Here is a 20,144-nt window from a genome sequence, read left to right on the forward strand (position 1 = left end):
AAACTTAAGTTATTTAAATTTAAATTTTATGATTTTTTTTCAACAACAAAATAATTTTCCAATAATCATTATGTTTTTTAAGAATTTTGTTAGTTGTAAAGCCACTTTTATGCTTATAATACAATTGTGACTATTTATTTTTAATACCTTTAAATGTTATTGCTATGTAGTGTAATGCAGTTTATAGGTACTTATTTGTACATAATGTCTGTGCTATTGTTTTTCTATGATCTTAACTCTGAGATAAGACCTGTAGCAAAGGCCAAATATTCAGAAAGTTTTAAAAACTTTTTTAGGTGATAAACATATTATGTACATTGTACATTTTGCTTTAGATAAACAGCTGATTAGACAGATGGAGTCTTATTAAGTTATAATATATTATGGATATTGCATTTCACTATTAATTACAGGCTACTAGGCTAGTGTTAATCGTAAGAGTAATTTGAATTTCTTTTTACACGGAGTGATGGGAATTTATGCCAAACAAACCCACTCTTTTAGTTTGAATTACATTTTGCACGATTTTTACTCTACATTTTATTAATGCATTGTCATTATTACTCAGTTAATCATTTCACACTCAGTCCACTTAGGTGTAACTAGTCCATTAAGTTAAGGGGGGCTATGGAGTTCTAAAAATGTTTTATAGTAAAGTAAGGTATTTATGGGAACAAAATTGCCCCCACACAGTAATACGTTTTAATTTATTTGAATTATGTAGAAAAATAATAAGGAAAATTTAGATTGATTAATAATTAATAATGCACAAAATTCTTTGTTTTACCTAATATCTATACCAAATATAATAATTGATAATATTTCGTTTACAGGTGGTACACACTACACGGTATACTTCTTTAATTTGACATTTTTAAACATAAATCGTTACCTAGTTTTTATTTTCATAAAGAAAACTATAAGGCTTTAAGAAATTCTAGGGAGGCTGAAGTCTACCTAAAGCCCCCCCCCCGGTTACGCCTATGTCAGTCCATCTATCCTATTATTCTTATCGTTGAGAATCTGACTGTGTGGCATAAGTGAAATAAACGTTTATCGGCCGACGGAAAACATCACTGTTATCCGCTAACTTATAAATAAAATATGGTTGTTGGTCGTCTTGACTATAGTATAATTTTGGCAACTCTTCCATGCTTATGTTTTAAGTCAGTTTCACATATAGACATATTAAAAAATTCTTTTTTATGTTTAATTGTCTATGGTTTTATAGCAGCTAAATCATCTAATATGCGAACTGCGAAGTTCGGCCCGACTGCACATTTCTTTGTTGATCTTGGTTAGTGCGCGATAACAACGGCCAATCAAAATACGATAAAAAGATAGATGACCAGTGCCACAAGTAACGACTAACGAGTTGTCGAGTTAGCAAGGCGTGCAGTGCACAGCACACAGACCCCTCTGTATTTGACATTTTATACTATATAGCTCACTAAGGCCTTTGATCATTATTTGTCAATTTACCGTGTCTTTATTAATCAGAGATAGGAATATTATTCATAATAATAATAATAATTGTTGACAGCTGAGTTTTTCTAAGATGCAGAAGTATATATTCAAATGATAAAATTGTAAAATCATAGATTATACATTTTTACACCGGATGATCACGACTGTTAGTCACCTCAAGTATGGCAATCGATTTAATCCTATTTTTTTTGGACCGATTTATAAACACCATTCCCGACTGAATTTATGGTGAAGCAATTTTTCCTCAGCTCACTCCAAGGCGCCAAAAGTAGCTTACAAACACCGGAATCGAGTTACACCAGTCCCTAGCTAGTAAGTATAAACATCTTATTATTATAAAATTTAATATTATTATCATAATGACTTAATATGATCACTAAAAAATTAAAACAGAAACTTAACAGATTTAATTTGTTTTTATTAATATCAGGGTAAACAATTTTAAATTAAAATACCGTTTTTAAAAGGATTTTTTTTTTATTAAACCATGGTTATTAATAGTTTTTAGTTTCACAAAAAAAACAATTTTTGTCCTGTTAATACTTCCCCCATCATTATGGATATTGGAATGTCTAATGACTCTAATGGGTTAATTCTCACGGAACACTCGTATACAAATATTTTAGTTACTTGCCTATTAATTATCTAACGAAATTATTGAAATATAAATATAAATGTGATTAAAAATCTATTTTCATAGTTTATGACTGCTAGATTTAAGGGAGGAGGTTTCACTTAAAATTAAGAATTAAATATTCTTAGAGTTTAAGATAACTATGTGTGTTTACTTTTTCCACTGTTTAATAAAAAATAATCAGTATCAGTGCTGTACATGATATACGAGTATGTATTGGTGGTAGTTAGTTAAAGATCTCCTGTTCTACTTTTGCACCCGGGCCCCCAAATACGTACCTAGTTGCGGTACGCACTAAAAACAGGACCGTCATCGCATTTTCATGGTGGCCGTCTTATCGTTAGGGGTTTGATCGAACTGTTTTCACGGCATCGTTTGGAAGTAGGTATTTATTAATATATAGATTCGAATGCTGTTTGATTTTTGTAATAATTGTATGTTTATTTAAGATTTTTATCATTTCTGCCAGTTGTTTCCCTAGGATTAGGTACGCATAAGGCATAATAAGTAATCTACCTACATATGTTATTTACAGATTCTTGGGAAATTGTAATGTACAATTATTCATACGCTTCTATACTATTCTTAATGATACAACATAACCTAGGATCATAATAAGGGTTACAAAATAATTATATTATTATTATAAATATAAATGCAAGTGGGTATATGTTCATATAATAAAGTGCCGATTTTGAACCCCCTTCTAAAATATGTCTAGGAATAAACCTACTTGATTATTATTTTAAACATAAAAAATTATTTTTAGATGTTTTAGATGTTTTATTCTACATGTAAATAATAATTAACTAATTTAAAAAAGTAATTAACATGGTTCTTAATATTTATTTTCATGTTCGGAAAAGTATTACTAAAAAAATCGATCTCGTAAAATTCAATTCCTTTGATAAATTTTAAATAGTTTTAGTTGTAGTATAGTGGAAGGCATTGTTAGAGATATTTGATAGGCTATTATTATTTATTACACCATAAAAAGTTGATGTAAAATCTTTCTCTATGTTAGTGTATAAAAAAAATTGACAATTTTTTAAATTTAGATTAGGAAGTCTGGAGGTATAAGTGTTCATTAAAATTCAAGGGTAGAATACTAAAAAAATGGGGTTTCTTACTATGAGAATAAAATTAATAAACTGAATTTTTCTTTTTTATTGTTATTTATTACCTACTCGTCCCACTGATTTTATACACAGAATTTATTATCTATTATTTGCAGAAAATCGATTTAAAAATGATCACTAGATGGCAAGTTTAAGGTTGTTATTTTCTTTTAACCTTTTTTTGTCTTTAAAAAAATGTTCAATGTTCATTTATTTTTAATCGATTTTACTAGAATGCATGGACTCTGCACTTGTGTATGTAGGTTTGTGAATTTGTGATATAAGTTTATATGTAGGTATATAATAATAAATCTTGGTACCAAATTAAAAAAAACACTTTTATATATTTTACATAATAATACATTAATATATTTTAGTTAGCAATTTATAAAAGAAAATTCAATAGTAAATTAATATATGTATATACCTAAAACTGTTCAATTTATCTAGCTCGAAATTCATCATTGAAGCATCGCAATTTTACATGAGTAACTATTGATTTTGGTATGCATTACAAATCATAATATGTTAGGTAATATGTATAATTTTTATGCTATAAAAATGAAAAATAACGGCAACCAGCACATAAATAAATGTATTTAAATTAATCGTCGAAATGCTTGTCACAATAGGATTCCAGCTATCTACACGTAGTGCAATAATACATGTTTTGTACATTACAAAAGTTTCTCACGTTGTCTTTGCATTTGTTTTTCTGTGATATAACGACGAAATTCGGGATATTTACTTCATTAATTTAAATAAATTAGTGAGATAAAGGTGTACTCATTACACATTAATATTAATTTAACACTAAAAACCGCACCGTTTCTATATAATATATTAATATAGTTTCTTTGGAACTGTCAAGTATAATAAAGTCGCCAAGTCCATCGTGTTTCGGGAAGACGATCGCTTTTTTTTTTAGCCTGCGAGAGATGTTTTTTTTTATTTATTTATTTAATACGGAGGTAATAGGTATATAATATAATATATTACAACATGAACACTCAGAACCACTATCGATCGGTTTAAAACAGTATATACCCGTGACACGTAACTATAGTCGTTATAAGAACTAAGTGCGCTATCCCACTTCAGTCGTGTTTGCGTAACCGCGTGAAACGATAGATACTCACTGAATGGAATGTTATCGACCAATAGATACCATAGGTTACCATTAAGTTGAAATATTCCAATTCAATAGACACGTGGTTACAGTGTCTGCCAATACTTTATGTAAAAAAATTGTAACCAATAATAATGTACCAAACCCAAAATTACCGAAACCACGAAATATGTCGTAATCAAACACGTCCTACGTGATATGGTGAATAGTGAAATTGTGCCTTAATAGCCTACAAGAGTAGCGCTAGTTTGATAACAAATCGTATTGAAAATGCAGACATTTAATTATAAGGTCATGTTATTATTTAAGATTTATTATATAAATTTGTAACAAAAGTACTGTGCTAATGCGCTACAAATTCCAAGTTTTCTCACTCAGATGGTCGGAACGACGTACCTAAAAATATTATAATTTATAATTATTATATAATGGTGTACAGACGAACGTGACATGACGCGATTCTCGGGTTTAGAAGCGTGGTAGTTCTAATTTGATCATGAAAGTCGGCAAAAAGCTTTTTTCTTTTTGAACGACGAAGTGTTTGGATGCGAATTTTTGAGTAATTTATAATAATTGTTACATATAATACATACAAATATACAATATGGATTTTGGGGATGTTGTCAACGCATATGGGTGTCAAAATTATTTACAAGACTGATATAAATCTACACGTCTTATTGCGCTGTGGCCTTCTAAATCATTTGTTTTCCTGTAATACAAGAAACAATATTTCGTACCTAATAATAATAAAAAAAAACCATTTTCTATTTGTCCACTAATTATAAGTTAAGAGACAGAACTATTTGAACTAATTGACGGAAGAAATTTGAATAACAATGCACTTCTTTAAACGGCAGACTCTGGGCTAGTTTAGTGTACTAAACTTAAAAATATACACGAAACATGAGGTTCACTGCAGAGCAATGCCAGATTGTATTGCACACATCGCCACTAATATCGTTTTAAGATCTACTACCTAAATGCAAAAAATGTTAAGTTATATGACATGGGCAAGAATATTTTGTATCGAGTCAAGTATTTATAATATACAAGTCGTTTGATTTTTGATTTTAGATCTTGAATTTAGCGATGAATATATTGTTTTTATCATTATCTGTTTATTTTTTGTGTACGAGTTCGATTTTCAAAAATGGAGGTGGTTTTGGATATTAAGTTAGATCTAGTTTGTAATTTAAAAAGGTACAAGTTAAAAATTTCCATTACTTATTTTTATAATTGGGAAAAACAAACAAAAAATTAAGGAAAACGAGAATTTTTACGTAAATCTAATTATTGACAAAATAAATTTTGTTTTTTAATGTGACTCAAAAATAAATAACCATATATATTTGAAATTTTTACCAAATATTTATTTTATCGTTTTTTATTTATTATAATGTATTAAATAGTTAATAATATATTATTATATTCCGAAATTATCACTTAATACGCCCACATAAAAATAACGTTACCTAGGATGATCAGTTGTTCCTTTTCCTAGCACTATCTAAAAACGTCTAAAGCTGAGGTGGCACGTACCTGAAATGTATGCCCGATTGCGAACAACAGCTGACAACGCGAATAAATAGTGTAGTAAATAAATTGAAGCCGGGTGAAAACGCAGTCCCAGGGTAGTGATATATTTAAAGTTTAATATCAATTTATATTCGTATCGTACGGTTAATAGACATCGGTGCTATAATCTTCGTCTAAATTAATTAAGGTTGATGTTGATTAAGCTTCAATTTCCATATATATATATATATATATATATATATAGTGAAGAATTTTGAAAGATTAGTTGCTTATTATGCCAATTGCTAGTAGATTAAAATAATGTCGGTTCTACGCCTCTACAATATCCTTCAATCAAATTTATTTTAATGGAGTTTACTGTTTGTATCATTATTTATATAAAGAACACTGAATAGGATTGGTTTATATTTTTATTTTTGGGGAAAAATACATAATTTCTTGTTTAATACAGTTTTGTTTTGTTTTCTGTTTAAAATTTTGTTTTAAAAGGAATAATTTTTAAGCAGTTTTAAATACCATTTACTTTTATTTATAGTTAGAATATTATTTCACCGTTAAAAAATGTAAAACAAAATTACATAGGTATTTATACTTATTATTATGTAAAAAAAATTACTTTAAAAAAACTGAATAAATTAAAAAAAAAAAATCCTAAATTGCACGAACGAATAATTAAAATAACCTCTGATAAATTTAATTATGGTTTTTATATGTACATTCACGTTTCGTTATATTTTCTTGTTACTATTTAAGACGGCATTTATTTGTTTGTAAATAAATATGGTAAATCGATATTCTATTATTATTAAGTAATTAAATAAGTTAATTTTCACAACGATACATTTAATATCCTTGTTGAATTCTGTTTAACATAATCAAGTATATAAGTATTTTGTTTTTGACTTAATGCATACCTATATATTGTTTTATTTCTATTTATTCACCGTATTATCGGTACCAATTATCGTGTTCGCGTAAATGTTTGATGTTTTATCATGTAGGTACATATATATTATATAATAATTATCATTATAATCTGTCTGTTTAAACTCGAATATTAAATGTACCACGTTAAATGTGACAGGATCACAATAGTAAATAGGCTTTCGTACCGCGTTTACAATGTTGTCGTTGTTATTATTATTTATCTAACGCTCCCATATACATAATATACCTATATATACTATATTATTATTCTATTGCTTTCGAGCCGAACCACTTCTGACACACCAGTTCCAACCAAAGCTATTCTATGAATACAACCCGATTAATTTATAATCGTGGTCCAAAACGACATCACACTCGTACCGCTCTAAATATTTCGGTAGACGGGTTGTAAATGTTATAATTAAACAATATATTGTTATGATAAATAAATGCAGACTAAAAAAAAAACACACGTTATTTATTTCACTATATGCATAACACGATCTCGTTTACTATAATAATATATATATTATTATATAATATAATACAATCATTAATCTTCAACACATTTTACACAGTTTTTATGATATTTTATTTAGGTAGGTATAATAATATTAATTTCCATTTTCATTTTTCATCGCCAGTTTGACTTGACCGTGTTTTGGCCGTAGGATCTGCGCTTCGCTAGCATAATTTAAATATAGTACACTCCTAAATCAAAGGTCTAGCATATTGCTTCTCTTGGTCTTTTGAACTGGTTATTTTTAAAGAATATATTTTGGTTTTCATTATAGAAAACTTTTTTGATTATTATTCTCGCTTTCGTAGAGTCCTGCATTAATAATCTTAATAATTATAATAATAGTAATAATATTAATAACGGTAATAATAATTACAATCATACCCGTACTGCTACGTTATAATATAATATAATGTTTAGTTATATAATTATTGATATTGCTGAAATATTAAAAAAAAAAAAAAAAAAACCGTGTCGCAAAACAAACTCGTGTCCGAGAACGTAATAATAATTATTGTTATGGATTTTTTTCGAACAAATAATAATACAATATAATTAACGAATAAAAACAACATCGCTTTGGTGTGCCGTTCGCTGTTTATTACAGAGCGATAGAGTCGTCTTTGTCGGCGCCGTTTTCGTTGCCCGACCGGAACGGCAGCGGCGGGCTGATGATGGGCGCGACGACGACACCACCGCCGCCGCTGTCGTCCGGGTCGTCCACGATGATGGTCGGCGGTGGTGCGGCGGCTCGAAATGCGACGGCCGTGCTGGCGGCAGGTGTGCCAATCGTCCCGGGCCCCGTGGTCGTCGACGGATATCCACCCTGCGCGGTGGTGCGCACCACCTGAACGGTGTCGTCGTACGCGGTCAACACGGCCGCCCGTCTGCGCTGTCTTCGGATTGTAGACCCGGTCACGCCACAGCGGTTACCGGCCACGGCCTCCGCGGCGGTCGCGTAATACGCCCCGAGACACTCGATGCCGCACTGCACCGGAATCTGTATGGAAACGTAACCGGTGGCCGGCGGGCATTCGGCCCAAACGATCTGCTCGAAATCGATCTCCCATCCGGCGCGCTTTACGTCGCTCACCACGTCCGGATTGCACTCGACGGACGCGACGGCGGTGTCTTCAACCCTCGCAGGCCCAGCCGCCGTTACCGTCACCAAAGTGGCAGTGGCCCGCGTCGACGCGGGACTATGCTCCGCGGGCTCGGACAGTTCCTTGTCGGCCGTCGTGCTGACGGTTCTGTAACCGTCGGCCACGGGCGCGGCGGGCCTCCGCTTGCTGGCGGTCGACGAATCGCCGGTCCGGCTGCCGGCGCCCGAGCGTTTCATCCGTCTGCACCGGATGGCCACCAGGATAGCGGCCATGGCCGAGAGGACCACCGAGCCTGCAGCCAAACAACCGACGTATAGGAGTGGTCGGCTGTCGCTTGCGCCGCCGCCCGCCGTGGCCGACGACGACTGAGACGGTGCGGACCGGTCGTCGACGGTGCCCGCGGCCAGGAACGACCGTCCCGGCCGGACGGTGACCGTAAAATTGACGCGAGCCCTGCCCGCCCTGTTCTCGGCCACGCAAGCGTACGTACCCGCGTCGGCCACGCTGGCGTTGTACACGTACAGCTCGGCGGTCGTGTTGCCGTCCACGGTGATTAGCTCGGACGCGTTGTGCCGGTACACGGGCGCGTCGCCGTAAAGCCATTCGACCGTGGCCACCGGAGTGGCGGCCACCAGACACCGGAACGAAACGTTGACACCCTCGGCCACGTCCTGCACCGGTTGCGTGCCCGGGTACGCAGCCGGCGCGCACGCCAGTTCGATCTCCGACACCCGACTGACCGGCACGTTAGCGTAAGCGGCTGGACCCGAACACACAGGCTCCTCGGTGATCGGCACTCGGGAACCGGTCAGCCAACGGTGCATGTCGATCATGCGACAGTCGCACTGCCAGTCGTTGCGGTGCAGGTCGATGCCGTGCAACCGGGCGGGCAGCGTGTGCGGCCCGGGTACGTGCGTCAACAGGTTGTCGTCCAGCCTGAGCCAGTCGAGGCCGCCGAGGTCGTCGAACGCGCCGGCCGCGACGGCGGTCAGCCCGCAGCCGCTCAGGTCGAGCGTGGTCAGCTGGCTGAGGTGCCGGAACGCCTTGGCCGGCACTTGTCCGATGGGGTTGCCGCTCAGACTGAGTTTCATCAGCGACGGGCACTCGGAGAACGCGCCCGTCGGCACCTGCCGCAGACAGTTGCCGGACAGGTCCAGGTCCACCAGATTGGTCAGGCCCCGGAACGCTCGGTCGTGCACGTAGTACACGTTGCACCGGGACGCGTGGATGCGCTGCAGGTTGGACAGACCGGCCGCGGCGAACGTGTCGTGCGGCAGCCCGGCCGCCGACAGATCGTTGTCCGATATGTCCAGCACTTGCGTGGCCGGGTCGATTCCCAGCGCCAGCGTGACGCTCGTCACCTTCTTGTCCACGCACTCGACCGTCTGCTTGCCGTTCTTCCACTTGCACGCGCACCCCGCCGGACATCCGGGCGACGACGAGATGGTCATCGTCGTCATCGTGGTCGTCATCATCATCATCATCATCATCGCCGTCGTCGTCCATAGAACCATTACCGCTGCGCGCCAACACTCATATTGCACATGCAGTCATCGCGGTCGTGGTCGTCATCGTCATCGTCACCGCCCTGCAACAAATAAGCACACCACCGTGGTAAGTCGTTATGATATTGCTGTGATAGGTACGCGTAAAATATTTCGCAGGAAACGTATTCGCGCGGCATAACAGTGCATTCTCATCACCGGTGCGTGTAATACGTTATTACCGTGTAATATATATTGTATAATATGATAATATGATATTGTTACGCGTGCGATGACGCCGCAAAGAGGTGATAGTCTGGCCTACTTTCTTTTTATATATTACAACATGTTCCCGCGATATTGTCCGGTGCATAATATTTATACGCGATTATAACGACCGCGATCGTCGTGTACACGCCATCGCGACGGCAGCCATCGATGCGGCTATAATGAGATTGCGGGACCAGCGTTAATCTTACTAAATGTACATAGCAAATGGCTTTCGCAAAATTGATTGGGCACTACATATCTTGCGACCAACCGCACGCACTATCGGCAGAATTAAATCGCACATTCGAGCACGACGTTACGAAATGGCGTGTCGTAAGTCTTCCACGCGCCCAATCCACCCCCGACGTATGCATATTCGTCTTTTACACTTGTTATACCATAATTTTCCCTTTTATTTTTCAAACATTCGCCGACCGATAATTCGCCAACCCCAATACTCTCGCTTATTACCTAGAAGGCCCGCCCCTACAATAGTTATCAACTTTCCGCTTAACGCGTTGCTCAATGTTTTTATTTTTGTATCGTTTCTGTTTCTCTACGACATTGTTTAGACACAATACAGTTCTGCGTGTATATTTTATAACCGTAACATGTTTGTTATTGTTTTTTTTTTTATCACACCAGTAATTGATATTGCTTGGTTGTGTCTATGCGAGATGTCGATGAATGATAATCATATTATATGTCGTACATAATTATTATTTATATTAAGTTATAATTCTGTAAACATTTGTGGAATTTTTGTTTATTTATCACCAAGTGCTGCCATATTAATTTCATTAATAAACTACTTTGTACTCATGCATGCAATTTGTCGAGACCAAAAATTTTTATTTTAAATTTTCATAACGTATCAATTTGTGGATATTATGTTATTGTACAGTTTTAAATTTACCTTATGGTTTAATTAATTATTTTAAAGCAAAAATCAACTTTTTTCAAGAAAATGTAAACCACTAATCCCGTAGTACTTAAATGTTTTTATGAAATGTTGCAGAGACAATAATAATTATTATAACCATCTATATTCCATTATAGTGGTATTGTCGTTCTACACAGAAATGTAGCACTATTGCCTATACAAAGTGCCGTGTTACGTATAATAATAAAAATAACCAACTAAATCAGATAACACTATAAGAGTTACGTTTGGTTTATGGGAATGTGCTTATACGTACGAGCTTCACTCAGTTCAAATTAAAAAATTAAGTTTTATTATTCAAATACATTTTTACGTTCATGTAATTCCGAATAAAATGTTTAATATGCGAATTAAAACAGTTTGGTTTATTTTCAAATGAGTCCTTGAACAAATTTATCTTTTTAAAATTTGTTTGTAGTATTTGGTTTAGTTAAATAAATTAACTGTACATATAAAATACTTTCTAAAAGTATTAATATTCAATAAATTGAAAATCTAATACATTGAATTTTTAGACATTTCTTTATATCGAATAGCGATTACATTCATACATTCATTATCATCAATTTGATAAAAGCATCTAGATTAATTTGTTGTTTTAACAATACATTTTAAAATCTCCTCAACCTCTTCTCTATGATCAATAATAAATTTGCAACGGTCATCAAAAAGATAATTAATTTCATATTGGAATCTGGTTTCGCTGTTTAATATTGTATTTGTGTTATTGTTTTCTTCTTTCTATAGTTTTGTATTATTAAAATAATTATCGAGTTGTCATAGTCACTGATAGCTAATCAAATAATAATAATAATAAAAATAAAACAGTAAATTATAATATTTTATTATATGGGTAACTTATATATCAAGTATTTTGATATTTTGATTGTTCATCCAGCACATCTTACAGAATATTATTTCTTTTTTTTGTTTCTATTAAAGAGCTTTTAGTCAGTGACAGGTATATTCTTGTTAATTAAAATAATATTATGAATTTATTTAATCATTAAAACACCCGGAATATTCTTTAACGAAACAGCCTGACGACAACATATTTTATTTGATATTGTGAGTTCTTTTGGTGTTTTTACACTTTTTTTTTTACACAATTTGTAAAGTTGACTTATTTTGTTGTTTAAAAGTTCTTAATAAAAACAGCAGATGAAAAAAATTATTTTTCGTGATTTTCTATACGTAAATTTTTTTTCTATAGTAGTATATTTTACCATTGAAAGTTATGACTTTGACAACTGTAAATGACTGCGTATGAATTGTTGTAAATTCTTCTGAATTACTTAGTTGAAAAGTTTTTTCAAAGATATAATAACGTTTGATACTTTTTTTTTTAATTTAAAATAATCTTAATGGTTCACATTATATTAAATTGAAGTTCAACAACTCACAGTAAGTGTTATAAATATTGTTTGTACCTACATTTATTTATATTAAATACGGAGACATTTTAATTTTATGGGAATAAATAATAAATTATAAATATAATGACACCTATAATATATGGCTTGTTTAGTGTATACATTTAATTTAATTTGTATTTTTGAATCTAAAATTTGCAGGTTTGAAAAATATGTTCATGTAAATCGAATTTAAATGTACAATGTATATATGCGGCGTTGTTTAAATCTAAATTATCTCCCGTGTATGGTATTAAAGTAGCTCTTCTACATTTTTTTTTTATAACATATCATAACAATAATAATAATAATATAAACGTTTTTACGATGGCGTGGCATTTATTATCTACGTAAGCAATTTTCTATCATAACACGTGTTTCGTTTGACGTATCAAACTTGGCGTGTAGGTGCTAGGTGCGTTATTGGCATAAAAAATATTTGGATTACACACATTTCGGAATTTTATATATATTATATTTTTCTCGCATGTGTGCTATTTATTTATATATAATTTAGCGTGTGAGTATGTAAAATAATGGTTGCTGACATATGATCAGTCAGAGTAGCCCTTTTCTATAGGCAACCGAATATCGATAAGTACATTTATGAGTTTATTGGTAAATATTATTGAAGTTAAAAAGTGTATGATATCTCAAATAATAAAAATAAATCGTAATTAATATTTTATTTGTATAATAATAAGGACAAAAACTTATTTATAACCCTTTATAGTTTGAATATTTTAGTTTCAAAATTTATAATTTAAATAGTTATTTTTAATTTGTTGTAGTATATGTTAAATATTTTATACAGTAAGTTATTAAATATTATTATTTGTAAATGGAGTTGTTCCACACGATAGATTATTATTATTATTATTTATATTTATGTCTACCTCGGCTAATTTTAAATAGCTTATTAGAGTTTATACAATAAACTGTATTTGAGTGTATTAGTTATATCACTGTTTTGAAAATAATATAGTACTGAAAGAAACATGTGTGTTTATGCAATGTTATTCTTTAAATATACTAAGTAATCCGTATGGTTAATTGAAAAAAAGTAAGTTTTCTTTACATATGTACCAATCTTATGTATAGTTTTGTTTTTACACATTTTATAACGTGATCACATTAACCATGTATAGGATGAATGTCAACGAATAAATAAATTGTAGTTGAATATCTACCTAGTACAAAGATTAGTTCTTAAATTCACACGAGTTGTCTTAGTATTATGAACGTTATCATGGCCAGTTTTAATTTTGAAGATTTAATATATTTTATAATTTATTGTTGGCTATAGAATATTATATAATATTAGAATGAATTGATTTATTGACAAAAAATATGTTTATACGATATTTTTATTTTTAAACGAATTTATTTTTATAAATGATGTTTATATTTTTAAATTGCAATATTTTACTTAATATTTAACTTATTTATAAGTAGCTAAAACCTGAAATATCACAAGGAGTTTACGTATGTATAAAGATAATATTTTTATCCTTAACTTTAATGATAGGTAAATTACTTTAATAAAAAGATAACAACATAAAGTTGGTTTTGACGAATGAAAATTTGCGATGTTGTACTTTTGTAAGACTGAGATAATAATATATGTGAATGTGACATCCATTAATAGAGTAGAATAATGAAAAGTGCAAATTATTTATTTTTAATTTAATTTTATCTTAAATATTTACGTAAATAGTATAGCGTTTTATATTGTTTTATAAATTCCTGCTAATATATTAATGATATGTTGAGAGGATACTTTAGGTGGGAAATTTAACACAGATAATATAGTAAGTACCTGATTTTTAGAATTTACCGTTAGTTTCGAAGATAATTGAGAATAAAACTACTAAGCCATTTTAAACAAATCGCGTTTTGTTATAATTTGAAAAATAATAATAATAATATCGTAGACACAACTCGAGACGTGTCTAGGGGAGTAATATGAGGGTCTAATATTTGCGGTAATGGTTACCACCTATCTCAGAACCATAACTATATAATCTATATATGTCTACCTACGTATTATAGTTATGCCCACGATATTGTCACATAGTTTCATCGTTGAGACGAGCAAGGTTAAAGTAAATTAGCGAAAGATTTTCACAAGAGATGACGGACAAACAAAATCCCAGATATAGATAGATATCATGCTGAAATAGTGAGTTTGTACATGCTCAGTTACTTATATGTGCGCCGGAAGTGGTCAATTTTACGATAAGACTTAAATCGATTTATTGAATGGGCTTATTCATAATGGTTTAAATTATTATGTAAATACATATAGATGCAAACATAATTATTTTTAATGTAATTGTAATATAAGCTTATAGAAGATTACGCAATTAATAACGAAAAATTAGAAATTTTTGATAAAAACTTTACAGGGACTTATTAGGGATATTTTGTTATCAAATTGTTATCACCGAATCCAACTTTCAATGGGAATATGCACTTATATACATCGTTTGTTCAAAAACGTATAGACGTTTAGTTTATAAAAGGAATTACGAAGGATTTAATAACTGGCATTGCTTAAAACTTTGTTTAATACATAGCCACATTGGTACAATTTGGTCTCGAATTCGGATTAGCTGTTTGGAACTCTAAACAGCTAGGTCTATAATATACAATTGAAAACTGTAATGACGTTTTTTTCGCATAGTGTATATAATAAACTTGGGTGATCGTCTAATTTCTGGAGTTGAGTGTTAATGCAATAGCTATATATTCATTGATGTCTAGGTTAGACACAATTTGATTGATATCTATTTTTTGTAAATAAAATTTTGAATAGTTAAATTGAGGGTCTGAATTTATTGCAAAGAATATATTTTTATTTACTACAAGTGAATTATTAACATTTGTATCAATTTAAATGATTTTGGTTTATTTATTGAAAATTAGCATTTAGTATTAATTGATTAATTTGTATCTTAAGTTTTTATTTATCTCATATAATGTATGTCAAACGTTATTGCACTAGTTATTATTTTTTTATTTCTTAGCGCGCATACATTTTTAATGAATACAAAACTACATTTTACGGCGGGAATAGAAAGAAGGGTACCCGCATGCCGAGAGAGTATAATAATTCTGTTGTTGTGTATATAAATATATAATACATTATATAAACGTAATATAATATTAAATGATACACCTTCGTTATTAAATGGTTTTAACTATCACGAAGAGCGAAAACCCGTGATGAGAGATGTCTGGGGACGAAGATTTAATCACTTTTTTTTTACTCGAGGCAGCGCAAATGCGCGTGTGTGAGAGATTAGTCGGTTTTTAAGAAGCTATAAATTATATACACACTACAAATATACAGAGCGATTCACCAAACATGCTCACTCCTATTTTTTATTTAATAATGTAGTTATTTTTCTAAATATACATTTTTTAAGATTTTTTGTACCAATTAAGCCTAAGGAATGTCATGTGGTGATACAAACTTCCGTTTTTAAATAAAAAGCCCCTTTTTTGACAGTAATTTATTTAATAAATACATTTTTTGAAAATGCTGACGAATTCATAATCAAAATTTGAACTAATATTTTTGAGTTATCTGACTTTGTGTACTGAAGATAATTCCTTTTATGATAATGGATTTGAAACATATGCAGGCGATAGTCATATGAAAATTGTAGTTATAATATTAATTTATCAATATTTTAATTTATAAAAATATTTTAATTATAATAAATATACTAGATTTAATATTACGTATATTTTATGTTTTTGTAAAATTTGGTTTAAGGATTATTATTCTTTGCATTTATTTTTTTAATTACCGAGGAACGTTATAATTTTGAATTAGGTACATAAACAGTTTAAAAAAAAATTATTTATTAAAATTTTATAGTAAATCAGGTGGCTTTAAAAAGTTGAATCACTATAAGGCACTCTTAAAACAGTAAAAGAATATTTAAGAATTGGAAATATGGTCTTTGAGTATATTTGAAAATTCAAAAAATTAGAATTAGACCATTTTCATTAATAAAGGAAAAATAGAGTTGTGTATGCTTGATGGATCTTCCTGTATAGAATTATATTGTACATATATATATATATATACGTAGAAGAGACAATCACTAGGACGAAACGTATGTGTATATTTATTATTTTTAGAGCGAGAGAGAGAAAATGAAAGAGAGAATCGCAACTCTTCCGCCGTCGACGATAAATCAACTGGCGATAGACGGGCAGCCTGTTTTCTGCGACAATTACTTTGGAGTTTGGACACGTGCGAAAATAACCGTTTTATACGCAGCGGTGAGTGCAGCCCGTTGTATAATGAAAACAGCCAACCCGTTAGTGTGGATTCTCGACAGGTGGGAGTGGTGTCCAATCCGTGTGTATATATATATATATATATTGGTATTGTGTTATTTAAAAACGATTTCTAGGGCCTGTTTCATAAAAAAACAAGTCATATTTAACTATAGTAAAATTGTCAGTTTTATTAACTTGTTAAAATTACGTTGTATATAAGTTGACAGTAGAAGACCATGAAAAATGACAAGTAAAGAAAAACTGGGAAAAAATTGTTAGAAAACTTATACTTTGTTTCGTATCATATATGATTCTTTGTAAAATTGATAAAAAATGAAATTGAGCTCTGACGTATAGTTTTTTTTAAAACAACCCTGTAATTATTATATTTAATAAATTTTAATATTATATATATACAATAAAAAAGGATTTCGTGTCTGGTGTAGCACACATTTTTAATCAGCTGATAGAATAATAATAATAAGTTAACTTATATCCCTCATTATGACATAGATAAAACTAGTGAAATGTACGCAAGGTAAAAATGAAGTACTTGTATATTGTTTAATTATATTATAAAGAAAAATGTCGCTTATTATTCACATAAGGATAATAGGAATATATAAATGGGTTATGGGTGTAATATAACGGGTGATGCACAAATTTGTTTATATATATATATAAGTGTACATCAAATACTTACTGATATGTCTGTCAGTATAAAACCCAGACTTATATTGGACTTGGGCATTGATAAATAATAATTTTATAATTTTTTATTGAGTAAACCATTGGCTTTAAAAATCGATTATTTATTCAAATTCAATGTTTTTAAAATTATCCATATCATATAATTCAAAGTGTTTCAAGTAAATATTCATCAACCCATTAAATTCAAAATAAATTGTCAAGTGCAGCGAAACTATCATTCGCTGAATTCTCGCGTCACACTTATGGCTTTATAATTTCTCTGTGGCTAACATCATATTCACGTGATTTAAGTTTTGATGAAAATGTAATCATCTTTGGAAGAAAAATGTCCCATTCAATAATAAATAACACGTCTGAGGCCTAATATGAATTTAAAGAACGATTTAGGATGTTATTTGTTATTTGTATTTTGTCAAATATTATTGTTTGAAACATAGAGGGTGCTGGCGATTTGGTACGAATTTCTATTATAATAAATGATATTGTTTTATTATTTTAAATGTAAAACGAGACTCGACCAACAAACTCAAAATAATTGTATTATATTATTGGTACATCATGCGGCACGGAGCTCCACGTGGCGCGTTTCGTAAATTATTTTGGGACGATCACGAAACCATAAGCGTGTGCCTATCACACAACACACCTTATCATATTATCATATCATACACAATAGTTTCCGAGAAGGACGACAAGCAAACTGTATGTAATAGATAAAATTGAATGAAAACACATACGTTTGCATTTTGTGTAAGACTTGGTAATTTTGGGAAACTTGGATCGGGTGCTTTTGTATGCGTAGATCGTACGGCTAAGCACAATTAAAAATGACATGTAAGGGAAGTTGAAATAATGCAACTATTATTAAGTTATCGCTTCTTTAGGAAGTAAAAGTTTGATGTGTAAACTGAGCATTGATTTTTTAAGCTTTAAACAGATATAATGTATGTAAACTGGGTCCAAATAATTTTAATTTTAAATAATCCACAATATGGCACATGTTAAGGCTGCCCTGTTGTGATTTTTTTTTTAATGTTGTATCATATGTCATGTGTTTATTAATAGTATACAATTTACCAATTGTACATATAGGTTGTAAAGGTTCTACGGAAAATTTAGTTTTAATATTAATAAATATGTCTTACTCAGGTCATAAAATGTATTACCTACTTGTACCTATCATATGTACTAATTTTAAGGCTAATTTATTTATATCAACAAGTATTTATTGTAAGTAATGATTTATGATAAGACATGGAAATGTTCAAATGTGTACATTTTGGGAACATGTAGATCCGTTAGTTTTCATGTCGCAAAATAAGAAGTTGTTAGGAAACTATCGTTCCAAAAAAACGTCGTTAAACATTTTTTTTTTACCTTCAGCCATAAGATATATTAATGTCAATAAAAAAAAATCATTTTAAATTATCTAGGGACATCACAACGAGGAAACAATTCCCATAGGCCATTATCTTTTAAATTTTTTTTTTTAATTTCATTAAATAATTTATAAAAATTCTACGTTAGTTTGTACCTGTCTACCCATATATACAATACGTTTTTAATATTAGTAAGCTATGTGTACGGTACGTGAGATGCATTAATTTATTATTGTCATGTTTGTATTTTATGAGCGTGATCCCTTGTAACTTGTTTATTATAGACAAATCGAGTTGTGTTTACTAAACGTAACGTAATTTTATTCAGAAAACTACCATGGCCCGCAACCAATAAAGGTAATACTTATAAAATAATTTTCATTTTTATTATTTAAAATAAATTGTCTATGGTTTTTTTGTTATTGCAGAGTGTAGGTGGATATACTGTATACAGAATTTATATAATTCATACATCTATTACGAACAATTGGCTAAAATTTAAGAATCAGTAGGTTTGTTAAAATCTATAATTTGTAACAAGGATTTCTGAATTTAAGACGGTTAAGTAATTACTAATTAAAATTTAATATTATAAATAAATTGTAAATAAGGCATATAATTTAAAATTTTTTATCGAACATAAATTTATTTCCTTTTTCAAAAATCTTGGTAGTGTAGATAAAAATTCGACTAATTTATTATTCTGTTGCCAATAACTAATGACTTATCTGCTTGAAATAAATATTTAGATGGTATGGAGCTACTTAAGACATCGTATTATTTTTTTCTTACATAAAATACAACTTTTGATTTGTGTTATTTATCATTGCATGAATTATTGTGCTCGTTCAATCATTATTAACGTTTGATTAATATATTTATAATTATTCAATTTTATTATCGATAATAGTATATAAGTGCATTATATTTTAAATATTATCAATAAAATAGAATTAATAAATATTATCTATTAACGGTTAAACATTTTTTTCATAATTTTTAAAATTTTGGAATTAGCAAGCGTAAGTTGTTAAACTAAACTAGGCTAATAGTACTCTCCTAAAAGTTGAGGCGTGTGTATGGTAAATTTCGATGAATTTAAATGTGAAATCAAATTTGATTTGTGATGCGTTCTGCATTTATATATTACTTTTATACAAGGGTAGGAGAGAACAGGACATGGGTTTT

The 20,144-nt window shown here is 31.6% G+C and overlaps 1 protein-coding gene across 6 annotated transcripts in view; it reads right to left on the reverse strand.

Annotated features, from left to right (window-relative positions):
- Positions 1-7,292: 7,292 nt before the first annotated feature.
- LOC132922309 (leucine-rich repeat-containing protein 24-like) overlaps positions 7,293-20,144 on the reverse strand; it is a 153,868-nt gene continuing 141,016 nt past the window's right edge. For all 6 annotated transcript variants that reach the window (XM_060985766.1, XM_060985764.1, XM_060985765.1 and 3 more), the window contains one exon: positions 7,293-10,046. In XM_060985766.1, coding sequence (XP_060841749.1) covers positions 7,957-9,972 — 2,016 coding nt within the window. In that variant the 5' untranslated portion in view covers positions 9,973-10,046 and the 3' untranslated portion in view covers positions 7,293-7,956. The remainder of the gene's footprint in view (positions 10,047-20,144) is intronic.

Source organism: Rhopalosiphum padi, chromosome 2 (genome assembly GCF_020882245.1).
Source record: "Rhopalosiphum padi isolate XX-2018 chromosome 2, ASM2088224v1, whole genome shotgun sequence".
Taxonomy (NCBI): Eukaryota; Metazoa; Arthropoda; class Insecta; order Hemiptera; family Aphididae; genus Rhopalosiphum; species Rhopalosiphum padi.